At 36.4% G+C, this 17,418-nt stretch overlaps 1 protein-coding gene across 1 annotated transcript in view; it reads left to right on the top strand.

Moving 5' to 3' along the window:
* The window catches only part of LOC104574551 (connector enhancer of kinase suppressor of ras 2-like), a 206,311-nt gene that overhangs the window by 160,401 nt on the left and 28,492 nt on the right, over positions 1–17,418 (top strand). Inside the window, exons 10-14 of the mRNA XM_088527601.1 lie at positions 217–350; positions 1,702–1,907; positions 2,214–2,299; positions 3,840–4,094; positions 13,690–13,724. Of these exons, the coding sequence (XP_088383727.1) occupies positions 217–350; positions 1,702–1,907; positions 2,214–2,299; positions 3,840–4,094; positions 13,690–13,724 (716 nt within the window). The remainder of the gene's footprint in view (positions 1–216; positions 351–1,701; positions 1,908–2,213; positions 2,300–3,839; positions 4,095–13,689; positions 13,725–17,418) is intronic.

Below are 17,418 nucleotides of genomic sequence, written 5' to 3'. Positions count from 1 at the left end.
ACCAGCTTTATCCATACCTAGTCTTGAACTCTTTGCTGAAATGATGCTTCAGGAAACATCTTTATGGAATAAACTACACTAATTCAAAAATGGCTAATCCGAAAAAGAAGAGGTCATGATTCGTATTAGGAAAACATGCATTTTTACTTATTTGCAACATTGTTAAGTTGCAGTGTGCAAATACTAGTTTATTCTTTATGTGCTTATTTCTTACAGCCTGTAATTCCAAGCAGTCCTACCAGCAGTTCTACTACCCCGACTGGTACAATGGGCCTGTCCTCAAAAATGGAGAACTCGGCACTCCAGGATGTTTTTATTCTGTCTCCTATGTCAGGACTTTATGGCCCCAGGTATTTATCTCCTAATGAAGCTGCGGTTTTGAAAAACAAATTTTTTCACTTTCAATAGACTAATAAATAGATTGCACATTTCACTCTGTGTGTGTATGTTTAAGTATTCTTTTTTTTTCTTAATGAGAATTAATTTTTCACACAGGGCAGTACAGAGTAGCTGTATGACAGATATTATTTCCAGTACAGCAATGAGGGTCCAGTGGTATTCAGGATTGTCACTAATATTTATGAGAATTAAGAACTAGAAATACGTTAGGCAGGATTGTTTTGATGGACTTTTAACTTACCATGAGCCAGATAGAAAATCTGCGTGCAGCTAGTTTAGCAAAATCTAGTTTGGCTCCTAAATGAGGAATGCTTAGAAAATATATATATTGTATCATTTTGTTCTGTTTACTCTTCTGTGATCACTTGTATCTTATTTTAAAGCATGTGCTTTTTCCAAGGCATCTCATATTATACCAATTCATTAGGCTTCCTTTTGCATACTGGAAAACTTAGAGATTGTTTGCTATAATTCAACATTTTAACCAAAATAACAGAATTAAGAATCAGAATTTGCATTTCACCAAATTTTTCAAATTGGAAATGCAGGCACTATGTTTTTTACAGTTTTTTACAGTTTACTATGTGTTTTACAGTTTTACAGTTTTTTACAGTTTTTTACAGTTTACTATGTGTTTTACAGTTGACTGTAGGTTGCAGAATATTTGCCCTACCTATTAGGGCCACCTTTGATTGGCTCTCGCTTTCTTCATGTGTCTATTTGCCTTTTTTTTTTTTCTTTCCTCAATAGTAGATTTAGAGCTAGCCACTCAATTCATTACCTTTATTTTTGTTTTAAGGAGAACAAAGTAAGACAAAATCCCTTTTCTCTTATAAAAAGAAAAGAAACTTGAAATAGCACTGTGTAGTATCTCTTGCATGCAGAATTAAAGATAGGTCAGAAGAATTATTAACATGTAGTATGAGGCTGAGGAGGTAATTCATATAGTTCATAGTGAATATCTTCTATATATTCCATATTTCTGTCGAACAGTACAGTGTCACATTGCTCTTCACTGCTGGGAGGCAGATCAGCAGACTTGTGTTTTGAAGAGTCAAAAATGTAAGGGAAATCATTTGAGCCTGGAAGATACTGGAGTATGTGTTTACTGTCAGAGCCAAGGCTAAATCAGATACATCTTCTGGGGAAAAAAAGTAGAAGTTTTGCCTTGAGTTCTTTTACACTTTCCGAAAACATAAACATGAAACGTTTTTTACGTCTGTAGTGTTTAGGAGAGAAAGATGGTACAGTTTAGCCTTATCATTGAGTGACTAATTTGCCCATAATCTTCTGTTTTTTCAGAGATGAAATTGGAATAATGTCTTGTGATGACATTAGCAAATTTGGAAAGTCTGGAATAAAAGGTTCTGAGTCTCCAAGCTATTTTCTGGATCATGAAAGTGGGAAATACTACACCTTAATTGAAGGTGAGGGTCATCCTGTGGGGTCTGAGTATGAGCGAAGCAGAGCTGCTGGAGTGCGGAGAAGAGAAAAAACACCTACTCATGGTAGGCTAGACTTCCTGACACTCCTAAATTCACTAGATTAGCAAATTGCTTTGTTAACACTGTGTTATTTCCCAAAACTCTGCTGTTCTTTCTTAGACTATGACGTGGTCCTTGTGCATATCAGGCAAAAATGTCTGTAAAGATATACGTAGTATAACAAAGAACCAGCATAAAAACGTTACTTGTAAACTTATTCTGCAGTGTCTATTCTGAATGGTTGTGTCATGTTCTAATTTCCAGTCTTACTTACTACACAGCCTTTTTAATTTTTAAAAATTACATTGGTTCATCTTGAATTGTTTCCAGGAGATTTAAGGCCTGTTTCTATGCCTACTGAGTACACCTGGACAGGGGAGTCAAAAGAACAAAATGTGTACAAGAGGGGAAGCAGAGGTGAGTATTTTTTCTCTCTGCTCTTTTCCAATCATTTTTTGTTGCTGCTGTTTTCTAGGAAACATGAAAACAAATCATCACATCACATGAAACAAATGTTTTGGTGAATGTCACAGATAATCAGAGACCACACAGACTCTTTTTTATTTATTGTATTTGTATTTCTGAAAATTAAAAAGCTGGAATTACTTGTGAGGGATTTAATTTAATTCTATTATGAAGGAACGGAAATAGAAATTATAACATCCAGGTATATGCTGTTAACAGCCAGTCCTCATCTTTTCACTTCTGTATGAAAAGTTATTATAGATGCAAATAATAACCATTGAGACATATTTTGAGGAAAATGAATGAATATTGGAAACCGAATCGATAATTGTGCTACATTCACCTTTGCAATCCTCATTATACCAGCTTCTGCTGATTTCAGTGGGAATTGTGAATTTTGGAAGAAGTCTGGTGATAGCAGAGTACCTGAAGGCTTAAAAGAGTGGTGTTTCAAAGCATGAGTATAATTTCAGTTCTATTTGAAAGATGCAGCTTACAGTTTTTCTTTAATTCTCCATATTGTTGATGCTAAATATAAAATGCAGTAGTGGTTTTTTAAGAGAGGATGCCAGTTATCTTTCAACTTTATACCAACTCAAAAATTTGAGCACATACTATGCTGTTAGGAAATAGTTCAGAAAAAAATAGGTTATGTTGCTTTCCTCGTTCACTAGCATTTCCTTTCAAATAATTATAAATATGTATCTCTTCAGTAGCTTTATACTCTAAAAATGTGTCGATTTGTTGGTAGGTAAAATAGACTTTAAATCAGATTTTGTAGACTTGTCTATCTAATGTATGCAATCTGAAAATATTTTTGCCCTTAAAAATGAAAGGATTCTAATCTAAGCTTAATTGTGTAAAAATTCTGCAGTAGCCTTGGTATCTATTATCCACCTATCTGAAGAGATCATCACCAGGTACCTCTGCATAGGCTACAGCAGAAGAGAATTTTTCAGCTTACAGAATGCAATGTAAAACAGCACTAGAAATAAAAGCGAGCTACGTCTGTGTTGTCTCAGGCTGGGTTGCAACTGGAGAAGGGCTTTCATTCTGCTGTCCTTTTGGAAGGGTAGGCCTTTGAGATACCATTTGAGATGGTTTGAAATTCTTGCCATATTGAAGACATGTGACTTGTGCTGCCTGTCCCCTTTCCCTGTGGCATGTTGCTGTGCTTGTTAGTGGGCCACCACGCATTTCAGAGGATTTGTTTTTCGTGGCAAGTACTTTGAACCAAACTGGAATCAGTTGTGCTGCGTTTCTCTTGTGTTTCTTAAGTACCTTTTAGATGTCATTCAATTAAAGCAAACTTTATGTTATGACTTGTATTTGAAACACGGCACAACAGTACAAAAAGTTACCTAAGATTATAATAAGCTTCTGATAGAAACAAGCAAGGCTTTATTTTTAGCCTGTAACACATATAAATATTTAAGAAACCCAAATTTTCTTTTTCTTTCGTCTTCTTTCTTTTTTTTTTCTCCAACAACTGACTCTGAGAATTCTCTCCTGCGGTACCTGAGTGATGACAAGATCTTGGTGATCCAAGAAGAACCTTTGATGCAGAAAGACAACAAAAGGGACACAGGCCGTAGGTCAAGAAAAAAGGGCAAAAGCACAGGCAGCCCAAACTACCCCATTAGTCCATCTGTGCTAGCATCCACTATTAATGTGAGGCTTGAACCTGGACAGCAAGATGTCTTGAATTTCTCGCTAGCTGAAAACAATACAGTTCCGCTTTATCACGTAAGTACATAACTAAAAATTTTACTTCATGAAGTGAATGGAAAGAAATATATTTTTTTTCTTTCGGAACTGATAAAGGTATAACATCATGTTTTACATTTTAATACTGTGCTTTACATTCTAATTACTGCATTTTACGGTCAGAAAACTTAGCTTATGTATTTTGATAGTATTCACATAAGAACATTCCAGGCAGAATGGAAAAACATCAAGTGTTTGATATTAGATGCTTGAAGGAAAAATAGTGTTAGTTCCTCAGTCTGTGCTTAGCTAAAATCGATCCTGTTAGTCTTTCTAAGGTTCACATGTATCTCATGTTCCTCTCATGATGGTGATTAATGATAAATGAGCTCTTGTATTACATGTCCAGTAATGAGAATTGGTTCATTCTGATAATAGAGGAAGTATTTTGGAGTAAAGACAGTGGAGAGGATATAATTCAATGGGCTTCCACTAACTTGGAGGCAGTAAATCCATAGTAATTATTTCTTACATATGTGACTCATGTGAATATCCAATTCTTACAACTGCCATTAAAAAAAAGCAGTAGATTCTCGTGACTGTCAGCTAATACAAAATCTGGCTATATTGGTTTGGAAGCTCTGAAGTAATGAAAAGCCTCTGAGAGATCGATCCTCTCTCTCCATGCTTTGTGTGCAGATACTGTCTTTCATGGAAACGTTCCCATTGGCCCTAACATTTGGGAAGAGACCGCTCTATTCTTTTTCCTGGTGGCACAGAGTAGTACTTGCCAGGTGTTTTGTGCCCAAATATTAATCTTTTCAGTAGAGTCATGCTGAAAAATGAGCCTCATTCCCTTTCCGCAATCAGTAATGGAAGCTTTTCAAGTTATTTTCATTTTTTTCTAATGAAGGTGAATTTCCTCCTAGAAAATGCAGAACATGTGGAAAGTTTCTTCCACCTGTCTTGCATTTAGGGTTTCTAAATGATGAGTCTGTCACTGAGCAAAGTCTTGAGAGATGATTATATTTACATCAAGTATGAGAGCTGGGTAGAGTTTATCTAAGAGGATGTGTTGAAAATGTGGAGCCAGGCGATTCATCTCTGTTTCCTGTGAGCTATCAGTATTTCACAATGCAAAGTTTAGATACATTTCTTCTGCCACAGTACAAAGTAAGTTTCTCTTTTATTTGCTCCTTGACATGAGCGTTTGTAGAAAAGCAGAAAGAGCTCTTCCCCACCTTCTGATAGGTCCAGCAGATTTTTAGGTCAAGATTTTGACTGTCCAGTGGCAGATGTTTTGTGTGATCAGGCCCACAAAATAAAAGGAAATGATTTTAAATCCAGAAAGAACTATACCTAGTATACTAGGATGAATGACAAAATTACGTATATTGGCCAAAAAAGCAAAACACAGTGAATTAAGTATAGAAACGATGTTTAGGAATCCTCCTTCAGCTGTTATAATGTGACTATGAGAAGATGCATGGAAGAGAGTTATTCATGGCCTGGCTCAGTGGTGTCGATTGTTGTAGCAGTGTAAATGTTCTCCAGAACCTTTTTCGAGACAGGCTTTCTCAGTCCTTCAGGAGGTAGCTGTAGCAATCAAATATCCCAGGCACCTAGTCAAGTGCCTTATATTAGGAACCGAGTTGATAAATCTGAAGAGTTACTGTGACAAGCTGTGTGGGGTATTGCCAGTAAAAATCATTGGTATTAACTCCATCTTTATGCCCTGAAAAGTAAAGCAAAAAATTGTTTGACGTATCTACCCTGAAAAATAGTTACCAGAATGAGTATTTTGCCTAAATGCATATTGGCATTTTGCTATTGAAAAGAATAGCAGAGAGTTGTGGTTCTATTTAAAAATTTAGTTTTGAGTAGGTCATTAAATTTCCTTAATATCCAGCCATATTAGCAGGATATTCTTAAGTATTTCAGTGCATTTATTTACTAAAATAATGAGATATCTTATTAAGAAGACATTGTGCAGCCAGTAAGTCTAAGATTAATCTGAAGGTCCTTCAAAGCTTTACCTAATCAAATTATCATAAATCAACTTTTGCTACTTACTCATAAAAAAGTAATTTATTTAAGATCAGGTTAAGTTTGCTAACTTTCCTCTCCTAGTATGTTTTGTTGTTGTTTAGATCAGAATTTCAAACGAGGTGAAGGGTTTGTTTTGTTTTGAAAACAGAGATGATAGTATTAAATGGAATCTGAAGCCTCTTCAGTTAGGGGAAGGTGATAGTGTCTTGTGAGGAAACAAGTGCAGCAGGATGGAATGAAAATCAGATATTCTGTATCGTTCTGCCTTTGTTCTTTTCTTAAAGCGTACATATGTAATATACATTTTGAAAAGGCAGTAGCTGCAATTACCAGATACAAACATAAGTTTTACAAAATTGGTAATTGCATAGATTCACTACTAGATTAATGCTTTGGAAGCCATATGGATTTAGAACCTGGAATTAAACAATTAGACTGATTTCGTAAGTTGCTGTGAGGATGCAGTTAAAATGGATATTTAGGTAATGCATTATTGGCAGTATGCCCAGGATTTAAATTGATGCACAGAGCCATGCTGCAGTAAAACACTACTGTCAAGAAACACTGCCCCTTTCAGTATATATTCACAAATCTAAGGTTTGTGTCCTGACTTCTTTTGGTGTGGATGATTGTTGTTATTCAGTTCATTGTGTCTTTTATTAATCTTTTTCTTTAGCTGCTTAAATACTGAGTACCTGTTACACCAGTGAAAGTAAAAATTCCCATTCTGATAGTATCAAATACTCTCTATTGATTTACCATCACTTGAGACTGAAAAATGCAGTATCTGTTGTCTAGGACAATGATACAATCTGTGACATCCTCAAAGTACTCTAATAGGCAAAGTAAAAAAATGCAGCAAGTCTTACTGATTTAAGACATTGTTAGGGTATCTTTTTATGAATTTGTACTGTGAAAGCTGATGTGAATTGTTTAAATATTTGCTTAGAATGAGTTTCATGTTGTTTTTGAATTTCATGGTTTTTTATTAATCTTACTGATGTGCATTTCTATGATATGTGTCAGAAAATCTGAAGAATGGTCAATTACAATTAAACAGGCCACTACAATTAATCAGTAGAGTATTTGTTAGAACATCATTTCCTGGGTTTGCTAATGCTTCCCTGCAGTAGTGGCACTTTTTCCTAGGTAAGTCTTAAGTCATGAGGCAGATGCAAGTGTCAGGAAACTAAATCTGTTACTGCTTTGCTGAAATGTGCTCTCATAGTGGACTTAGGATGTACAGTAATAGAGTTAAAAACAGAATATGTTTTTATTTTGTACTAGCAGAGGTTTTTTTTTCTGAACTAAAGAATTAGGCAAGTAGGACTTCTGCACAATAGACCAAACTAATAATTGAAAATTTTCATTTTTCCTAATAAAACAAAAGGAGAAATATCTTAAGTGGTAACGCTCTGCCTTCAACTGTTGTTCAGGATTTTTAAAAACTCTAGCAAATTGTAAACTCTCTGCTGCTCCCTCACATGTTTTACTATGGGAACAAGCTTCGGTCTGAAAGGAATACTGGAGTTCCCAATCTTTAAATGCTCCAGGTGCTGAACTTTGTGACTCTGCAGCCTCTGGTGAGAGCTAGTTTCTCAAGTTCTGGATTTAACCTGCTGATTGCTGCATTAAATTATCAGATAGGATGGTGGAAAGGTCATCTGCCAGTTTCTGGCAATAGAAGTCCAGAGTCTGTATTCCACCTTGTAGCTGGGTATGTTCTGCAATGTGATATATCAAGAAATTGCATTATAAACTATCAAATTCCCTTTTTAATTAATATTCAGCATGCAAAAGACATTTATAGCATTCTCTTTGTAGTAAACCAGAGACCATGTCTGCTTCAGATCAGTCATTGTGAACATTGTAGCAGTGCTTGCTTTTTAGCTTCAAGATTCGTTGAAGCTGTGCAGTAGTGAGGGTTACTCAGGGATCCACAGTCGTTGCTTCACTTGCTGCTTGCGTTCTGCTGATCCCACAGAGATGGAATTGCACAGTGAAATAAAAGATGTTCGGATGTTCTTGGAGCTGGAGAAACCACGTTGACAAGTGGCATTCCGTACAGTGGTGTGTGTTGAGAGCTGAAATGTGGGCAGCTAAGCCAAGGAGGGATGTGATGCGTGTGCTGGCGTGTGCCAGGGGTTCCCTGTGCCTTTTGGAGGGTGAAAGGCAGCCTGTCCACTGCTCTCATAAAGACGTAAATAAAGAAGGCAGCTGGGGAGTAGGCAGCTCCGTATAACTGAAGGAGGAATCTTTTGTTGCTGATTTAGTGGGAAAAGTGCTCAGAATTCACTTCTCACTTCCTATTTTTGCAGAAAGAAAAGTCAGCTGTCAAAAGTTAACTGTCAAACATGGGAATAAATTCATTCTGAGATTTATTTCCTTTCTGACTTAGAATAATTTTTAACTTTGCTTTGTTTATATATAAGCATCTCTAACATGGACAACCTTTCCCTACTTTGCAGGTATCTTGCAGAATCACTTTGAGGACAATTAGGAAGCTGGCAGATCAGAGAAGCTAATATGAGCTCTCTTAGTTTCTGTCACTTCAGACTGATTCTTTCCAGTTCAGGCGAGCTTTATTTGCACTGTTTGGTGTAGAAGTGTCTTGGGGTTTATCCAAGTAAACCCCAAATGATGGGGTACATCATTTTGGAATAGGTCCCAAAATCTTGTGTTGAAATTCTACCTATTTGGAGAGGTCATAGAGGTCTACGACTGATGTATTTGCAGCGGCCCGTGAGATCTTACTCAGTAATTTAGTCAAAACACAAGCTATTTAATTCTGTTTGCTTACAAATGTTCAGGCTACCTTGTTTCGTTGTGTTCCTTAAACTGTTTGTTATGTGTATATGTATAAATATATATGCATATAAACTGTTATTTTAGAATGATTTATAGCAAAGCAGAAACAATATATCTTTATCCAAACAGTAACCATGTTTTTCTAATTATTTTTACTGTATTAGAACGTAGTCAAACTAAGCTCTTCTCCAGCCTTCAAATTAACTAACTACCAACTAAAATTAGCAAATGAAGCATTCATTTACCTCCTGTGTCCTCATCTGTAAATTCCAATTTCTAAAACTTTCTGAAGCCCTTGAAGATAAAAGTGACAATAGATTTGTGATTTACTGCACTATGTTGTTCTAGGAGACTAAAAATTTAGTTTTATTATGTCTTACTTCTGGCTAGAAAAAAACAAAAATGCTGTTTTTTATACGTAGACTAAAGATAATAAGCAGCCATATTAACTGACCTGAATCAGCGTTACATAGTAAATGAATATATAAATATTTATATATTTAATAATAAACTAATAAAAACTATTAATAAACATATGGCATACACATAAAATATATTAATAGATAAAAAATAATAATGTGTATATTGACTAAATAAACTATAATGCTGTTATAACAGCAGTAGCGCCTGGGGATTCACGGTGCAGAAGAAGACACGATGTCCAGGTTTGCCGTCTCGTGTTCTCTGCAGCACCCGCGCGAGCCCGTGCGGTTGGTGGGGCCACGCGGGGTGTTCAGGAAGCGGCGCCAGGCGCGCTCCGCTCTGCTCTGCTCCGCTCTGCTCTGCTCTGCTCTGAGGTTTCCTTCTCGCTCGCCGCCTCAGGCTGAGGCCGGGCTCCCTCCCCTCGGCCTTCGCCGCCGCTCGTCGCCCTGCCCAGCAAAACAAGGAGCAGGACTCCATTGAGGAGGACACGAGGCCTGGTTGGAGTCTCCGGAAAGAGCTCCGTCCTGTTCCGGGCAAGGCCTTGGGTGAGCTGCAGCGTGAGCAGTCAGGGCCGTGAGAGGAAGGAAGGGAAAGAAGCCCATGGCTTTTCCCCTGCCCCGTGTAACTCCTCCAAGTTGCTTGCATCCATTTTCCCTTCCAGTGGCATCCTGCTCAGCAGGATCGTTCCTGAGTGTTTTCCTGCATGTTGGATGTTTCTAATTTTTCTCAGCATGGAAGAATAATTGTGCTTCTTGATGGTACAAAGTTACAATTAAAAAACACATGCTGTCTCTAACAGCATAGTGTCATGTAATTGGATTTCCAGGTTTATTAGGTATCTGCATCTGTGTTTTCAGGAAGAATTTCTCTAAATTTTCATATGAAATCTGTAAAACTGTGAAATCTTGTAGTTTCTAAGCATTTCATAAGCATTAAATTCTATCTTGTTTCTACAGTATTTCTCCAATAAATAAACCTCAGTTGTTAGATACAACTGAGTCATCCTTTAGCGATTTTTTCAGAACACTTTTTAACATCATGTATACCAGTGCTAATTTCTTTTTTTACATATAAACTATTTCCTACAAATGGAATTTCCATTCTGTTAAAATTTTTGCTGCTTTCTCTGTTACCTGCTGTGTGCTGACAACATAATACTCATCATGCATCTCATAATTAACAATTTTGAGTGGATATTTTTCTTCTGTCCTTCAATTTTTATAACCCTCCTGATTTTTCCTTTAGCATAGACACTGAGTGCCTCTTTGCACGGCAGGTGCGTGTAGCTTGCATGAAATTATTTCCTGTCTCTCCCCTCAGTGAGCGGAAGAAAAACCTCAGAGGTTTTGTGTTTTTAGCTGAGTTCAATAATTTTACAAGCGTTAGGCCTTCAGTCAGTTAAGCATCAGCATACTGAACTAGAGATAAGTAAAGTCGCTGGCAGCAAGGGTGCTGGTTCATGCTTGAAAAAGCATTAATGTCAAGAAACATTTAGGATAATGAAAGCAAGTGTTAAGGAGATTGTGGAAGAAATAACGTTTGTAGTGCATAAAATACCTGAGTGTAGAAGAAAAATATTTATAATAAAGGTACAAGAAAAGCAGGGATGGCATCTGAGTTATTTGACCAATGAGGATTTATTCAGATTAGCAATTTTTATTAACAAAATATTTTAGTCTCTTCTGTTTTTAACTAAGAAAATACTTTTTAAAAATTCTGTATTATTCTGCAGTTCAAATTTTTTTTTTTGTAATGTATATAATTTCTTCTTAGAAAAAACTGTATTTATAAAATACTGATTCAGTAAATTAATTTCAGGATTACTAGTTATTCATAGAAATTTCAGGGAAATAGGAATTTCCTCCAGATTTTGTTTGGGACAGGATTATCGTGTCTTAGACTATGCAGGCCTTAATATCCTCTCATTTCTTCTCATGTAAGTCAGATGTAGATCCACTGAAATCCCTGGCTACATAAATTTGAAGTTAATCCCAAATAAGGATGTCTGGAACACGGGATTGCTATTTTCATAGGGTCTTTGTAGAGCTTTCAGGAAGAAAACTAATTGCACCCTTTGGAATTTTACTGAACTCTCAAGCTACTGAAATTCCAGTATGTGAGACTTATTTGCTTGATCATGTGGGTACGTAGTAACAAATCCACAGCTTTATTTCCAGGAAAAAGAGAATGTGTTGGCTACTAGCTTGCTTTTGGGAAAGTCTTCCATCTTCTCTGCCATGCAGCACGTCTGGTTTCTGAGAATCTGTATGACTGAAACGTGGCAATAGCCCTGGGCTACAGTGAGATCCATGGTCTGCAGCAGAATAAAGTGAGAGAAAGTCAGGAGCAGAGTTGTGTCATTTAAAACATAAATATATTTTAAATAATCATACCAAATATTTGTTGCCTCTTTTTAATTAAAAAATATATTCTTCTTGATTTTCCTAAATTTCAATGAATTTAAAATTAAGTTGTAATTTTGAATATGCTGTGAGTAGTTGAGCAATGCATGGATAGTTTTTCTCCCACTGTCATAAAGCTACTGCAAAGCTTCTCTTAGTACAGGTGTTTTGTTTGGTGGTGGTTAGGTTAATTGTATCTTTGAAAATTAATGCTAGTGCAAAAAAATGGGTGTCAAAAAAAACTTCTAGAAAAAAGTTTTAACAGAAACACATTTAAGTGTTCAAATTTAATATCTGCAAGTTCACAATATCCAAATAGTTGATTGCAGTTGTACTAATGGAATACCTTTCGTCAGAAGAGATCTTGGAGCTGTTACCCATCCATAGGCATCCCTTGTACATTTTTTTGGGAGGAAACAAGTGAGTAATGGGCAGCTCTTTGATGCTAGCGCAAGTCGATAGTGCTGGTAGTGACAGGAAGGTGGCCAGGGTTGCATGGCAGGAGGGGGTGCATGGCAAGTGTGAGATGAGGCCTGTTGGGAGAGAAAGGGAGTAAACCCTGCTTTTACTTTGGCAACAGTTTTAAAAAAGGAAAGTCCTTTGCCAATTAAGAATTAGAATGGGAAATGGTTAAACTGACTAAATGACCTTTCCACTTTTCAGTCTCTAAAATCAAGGTACTAGAAGGAAGAAGCTTGTGAGAAGAAAATCTTTGATCCTTGCAACATGAATAAATTGCATCTTGATAACAGTAGCACGGGTAATGTTGCTGCCATTAAATTCATTTACTAGGTTGGCCAGGCCGTTTATTTCCCTGGATTGTCCCCCAGGCATAAACAACTACACAACCTCTCCCAACATCCTGTAGCAAGCTTAAGATCTGTGATAAAATAATTTTAAAAATCACAACTATAGGAAGAATATGAGTGCAGGGAATGCAATATTACCATTCCTAAGGTATAGGCTGTTATGCACTGTATAAAGAATGGCAAAGGGAGAAAATGTCTTCCTGATCCTGTGTTAGATGATTAGTGTAATCCTGCTGCATGCAAGCAAGTGACAAACAGAGCTCCTCAGAGGTTGTATTACTGTGGTGTCAGCATCCCTTCCCAAATTATTAGGTATTAACAGGGTAAGTTGATCTCTTAAGGTTTTCCCTTGCTACAAGTGGTAAGCAAGTCATCTACTATATATGGTAAAAAGCACAGCTAGAGAGAGTAATGATAGTGAAACACAAACGCTGTGTGTCATAAAAGAAGTCTGCTTCCTGTATGGTGCTTCAGAGAGGATTCTGAGTCAAAAGATTTTTTCAGTGCAGTTTGCACCATTTATAAAGAAGCCTTCATAGATTTTAAAATACACATTTTTGTGATTTCAAGATGACAGTTTACTGGTTTTTAGCTGTGGGAGAACAAAAAGTCCTCCAGAACTTTTTGTTGAATATGAGAGCCTGCAGATTCTTTCTTATTATAGATTGTTTCTAAGAGACACAGGTTCATTTATGAACCTTAAATGAGTAACTCAGTGGAGTAAAGCTGTGTGAGAAAGTTAAGCAGTAAGGAAAATTTTGCTGACAGGTTTGTTCTTGTTCTTGAAATCCTGTACGGTTTCTGTTTCTGAAATGCTGTTTTTTAGTATGTCTTTTACCGAGTCCTAGAGACTACGTGATTTTAGTGCCTTTTTTTACTTGAAAGAGCTTTAATAACAATTATATAGCGGCTGAAACTATTTTGTAAGTGCTGATGCAAATTACGTTAAACAGTATCTTCGTTGTAAAATAATACTTAATTGGAAATTAAAATAAATTTTCAGTTTCCTTTTCCATAGAGTTACGGAATGACTGGTGTGGTTTATTTCTGTGACTTCTGCTGCTGCATTTACCATGATGCTGAGTGCACCAAGGAAGTATCCTCTTTAAGCTGTGCTTAACACTATTTGTTGTTTTTCTACAGAGAGCAGGGGACACGGTCAGCGGAGATACTGAAAGGTAATATCTTTTGTCAATTCATATTTAAATACATACGTAACCTATATATATAAATTACATTGAATTGTGTATTTCTAGCAATAAAGTTGCAATGTTTGAAGAGTATTATGGTTTTAGTGAGAAAAGCATTAAAATGACTTAGTAAATGTCATAAGTCTTCCACTTGGTGATTATATCAAATATGAATATAGATTATTTATAAAATGAGGTTGATTTTTCTTTATGAAAAATACTTCATATGTATTCTTCAAAAAGCTTACTGAAAAAAAAAAGCTGGTTGAGACAGTACTAACATGTTGGTGTCCCCTGCCTTTTTTTTTAAGCTTTTGAAATTAACTCTTTCAGAATCACTCTAAGGATGAAAAGCCTCATGTAACTGTCTAGCACAATTCTGACAGGGAGATCATTTTTCAATTAATACTAATGTATGGATGCTACTTCAGGATGTATAAACGTTACTTTTTGTGATTGTCGCGCCAACTTATTAAATTCCCAGATTCTCAGAATGTAGATTTCATCTTGTCTCTTATCTTTCACTTCAATCAATTCTGAACATGGTAGTGATTTTGTCAATGTTGCCATTGTAGTGGCAACACTACACCAATGTACAAAGTAGAATATAAAATTTTCAAATAGCAGATATGGGGTATCATGGAATGTCATAATTAAGGCTAATTGGAAATTACTTATATGTATAAATACACTTTTTAAGGTGTTTTCATTCTCTAAATGATCTAAACCTGTTTTAAGAAGCTAAACCTTACACTGGATAGGAAATAATTAATTATAATTAATAATTAATCTTCCTCAAATTTAGAGTGCTTTCACCAATCTAACTGATTTAAAATCAATGACTGTTTTCTTCATGTGGTATAAACTTTACTGTAAGTGGTCTTCAGTGGTGTAAATTTCACTGCGTTACAGCTAGAATTTTGAGGTACAGCAATTATTATGGTCCCATGTCACCTTTAATGACAAGTCGCCTAATATCTAAGGTTTCAAGGTTGTCAATGTTTTATGTGTGTATACATGCTAAAAGAAAGAACGTAATTCTTTTCAAAGGCAGTTGCCAGTGCTAAGAACTTAACCAATGTTGGCTGAGTTTTTGTATGCTGTACTTGCTTAAAATAGCATTCAACTAACTTCAGGAGCCCTGTTACCACAGGGGAAAATAGGTTAGAAAGAATTTTTCTGGGATCAAATTCTACTTCCTCAAATAAGATCATCTTTTCATTTTTTTTAGTGAAGTAGAAGTCTAATCTGCTAAATACAGTTTCTTAATTTTGCAATAAATAACTGAAGTGCCACTCTGTATTTGGTCTGAATTCTTACCAAGAGTGGCATCCATCTTACATACAAAGGGTTATACGAGGAAATAAAAGGGCATATTTATCAGTCTCTGTAAATAACCAAGCCCTTTACTGGATGTTGTCTGTAAGTTTTGCCCTTGTTTTCTGTAAGTCTTACCTACTTAACTGTTTTTGTTTAGTCTCCTCTTCCAGGACTTTCATGCCAGATGATTCTGTCCTTTGTTTTTTCCCTCACATTTGCTACTTTTTCCTTTGTTGTCACCCCCTTCCCATCCTTCTTCCTTCCAAAATGTCTACTCCTTCTTTATGTTTTCTCTTAGTCATCTCCCTGCGACAGAAGGAAAACAGAGAGCCGAAATAAGGTCCCCTACTTCCCATCCCTCTCTGTTATCCTTCCCTATGCCCTGGTTTCTTGCATTCACAAGGGAGTTTTGTTCTTCCCCTAACAAGGCAGGCTTAACGACAGTCCAAGTGAAACATTTTTGGTGGATGTGACAAAAGTTGCTGCTGAACATCTTCTGAGAGATCCTTTGAAGCACATGGGTTGATGAAATTTTGGCAAATTTGGGGGATGAGCAAAAGTGTATTCTTCTATAGAATGACTCTGAAGTTTCTGAAGAGCTTAGAAACAAAAGAAAAATATTTGAGCTTAAAATTGACTGAAATATGCACAGTTAGGAAATTTTATCCCTAGCAGTTGCATTTTTGGCGCGCTGGAGACAAACTGTGTGGGTAGATTCACATATTTGAATGAAATTGCATTGACTTCATTAATTAATGAAGTTGTGAATACATAAAGCAATGAGTACAGTGGCCTGAGCAGTTTCCTTGATATGATTGCATCCATTGTTCAAAAAGAAATTAAAAAGCCAAAAACAAAAGCAATGCTGGTTGCATACAGAATAATAACCCACATGCTGCAGGGACTGTACAATGAAAACTCCAGCAGCTGTGTGAGAAATATATGATTACAGAGCATTGCTCTGTCTAGCCTTTTAAACACTTCGAATAGAATGTAAAACAAGTGTAATACCCTCTTTTAATCCCGTTTTTTATATACTTAAGCATAAGAAGAACTAGGTATTTCTGAATTAAACTTCCATTTTCTCTTCCATACGCTTCTGGCACATCTGCATTGCTTATTTGGCACAGCTCTATGATCAGGGTTAGGCTTTGAGCATGTGTGCTAACCACCCGTGCCATTCACTTTGAAGATCCTGTCTAGTCACAAATAAAGCTCTACCTGTACCTGATCAGTGGCAGTCATAGAGCTCATAATCTGAGCTCTATTATTAAGTCATATTGTGATATGTATGTATATATTTGTGCATGTATATGTGTGAATGCACACATGCACATGTATATATCGTTAGTATTGATAGAAAAATAGGGCAGCCATAAGGAAATGCAGACTTCGGATCTGAGCAGGTGACCTGATTAAAGAAATTACCCTTTGCCATTGGACGTACAAACACCAAGTGTGTGGTTGGTGGTAGGAAAGCAAGCTAAATTAAATGCTTCCTCAAAAAGCAGCTAATTTGTTTTCCTTTTCATTGGAAAAGTTAGAATTGTGACTGTTTCTCAGTTGAGAAAGTAGCAGTGTGCATCTGGCGCGTCCCCTGGACTGCTGCGGCTGTTCTGCAAGCAAACATCTGACAGTATGCACAGCATTGCTCCTTGTGCTCTTTGAACTTCACTTTAGGAGAAGAAAAATCCTAGTAATAGGAAGTCTTGACATCTGCGGGCTCTGGACGTGTGTGAATAACACAACCATGACGTTGGTGCACAGACCATGGGTCCTAAGATCTTACTGTGCTTCTCTCCATCAGAGAAGACATAAAAGAATTGCATCACTGCAGCATTTTATAGCTGCTTGTTGGGTAAACAATTTTATGTTTGTTACTTTATGATTATTTGCACAATTTCCATGTGAAAGTAAAGCTGGGGTATTTTTCATAACACGTCCTTGTAAGTGTTAGTAATTTAAGAAGGATTTCTCTATTTGTAGCTAATGCTGGAGAGGTAAGAGGAGACAAATAATTTAAAAATAATGTTTTACATTGGTATTGTTTCATCAGGTTTGCATGTACATACATGCTTATATTGTAGTTAATGCTGAAAAGTGCAGATATATCTGAGGTAGCTCAAATACTGGCTGATATGTGAGGTATCAAGTGATACAGCCCATAGTGTGGTTCTGAGCCAGTACTGGAGTCAGCGCGGAGTTGAGAAGGGATTTCAAGTGTCTCTAGGAAATCCTCAAGTAATGGATTTACCTTGAGCATTCACTTGCTGTGGTGGGAAGATGTTACATAATTTACAGAAGTTATAATAGGCACATTAAACATAAATCATGAATCCAAGCAAGTTGTTTGGGGAACAAC

The sequence above is a fragment of the Tinamus guttatus genome, unplaced genomic scaffold (assembly GCF_059628265.1).
Source record: "Tinamus guttatus ecotype Peru unplaced genomic scaffold, ASM5962826v1 Tinamus_guttatus_pri_ptg000287l, whole genome shotgun sequence".
Lineage (NCBI taxonomy): Eukaryota > Metazoa > Chordata > Aves > Tinamiformes > Tinamidae > Tinamus > Tinamus guttatus.
The sequence above is the reverse complement of the archived record's forward strand: the minus strand, read 5'-3'. Positions and strand labels throughout refer to the sequence as shown.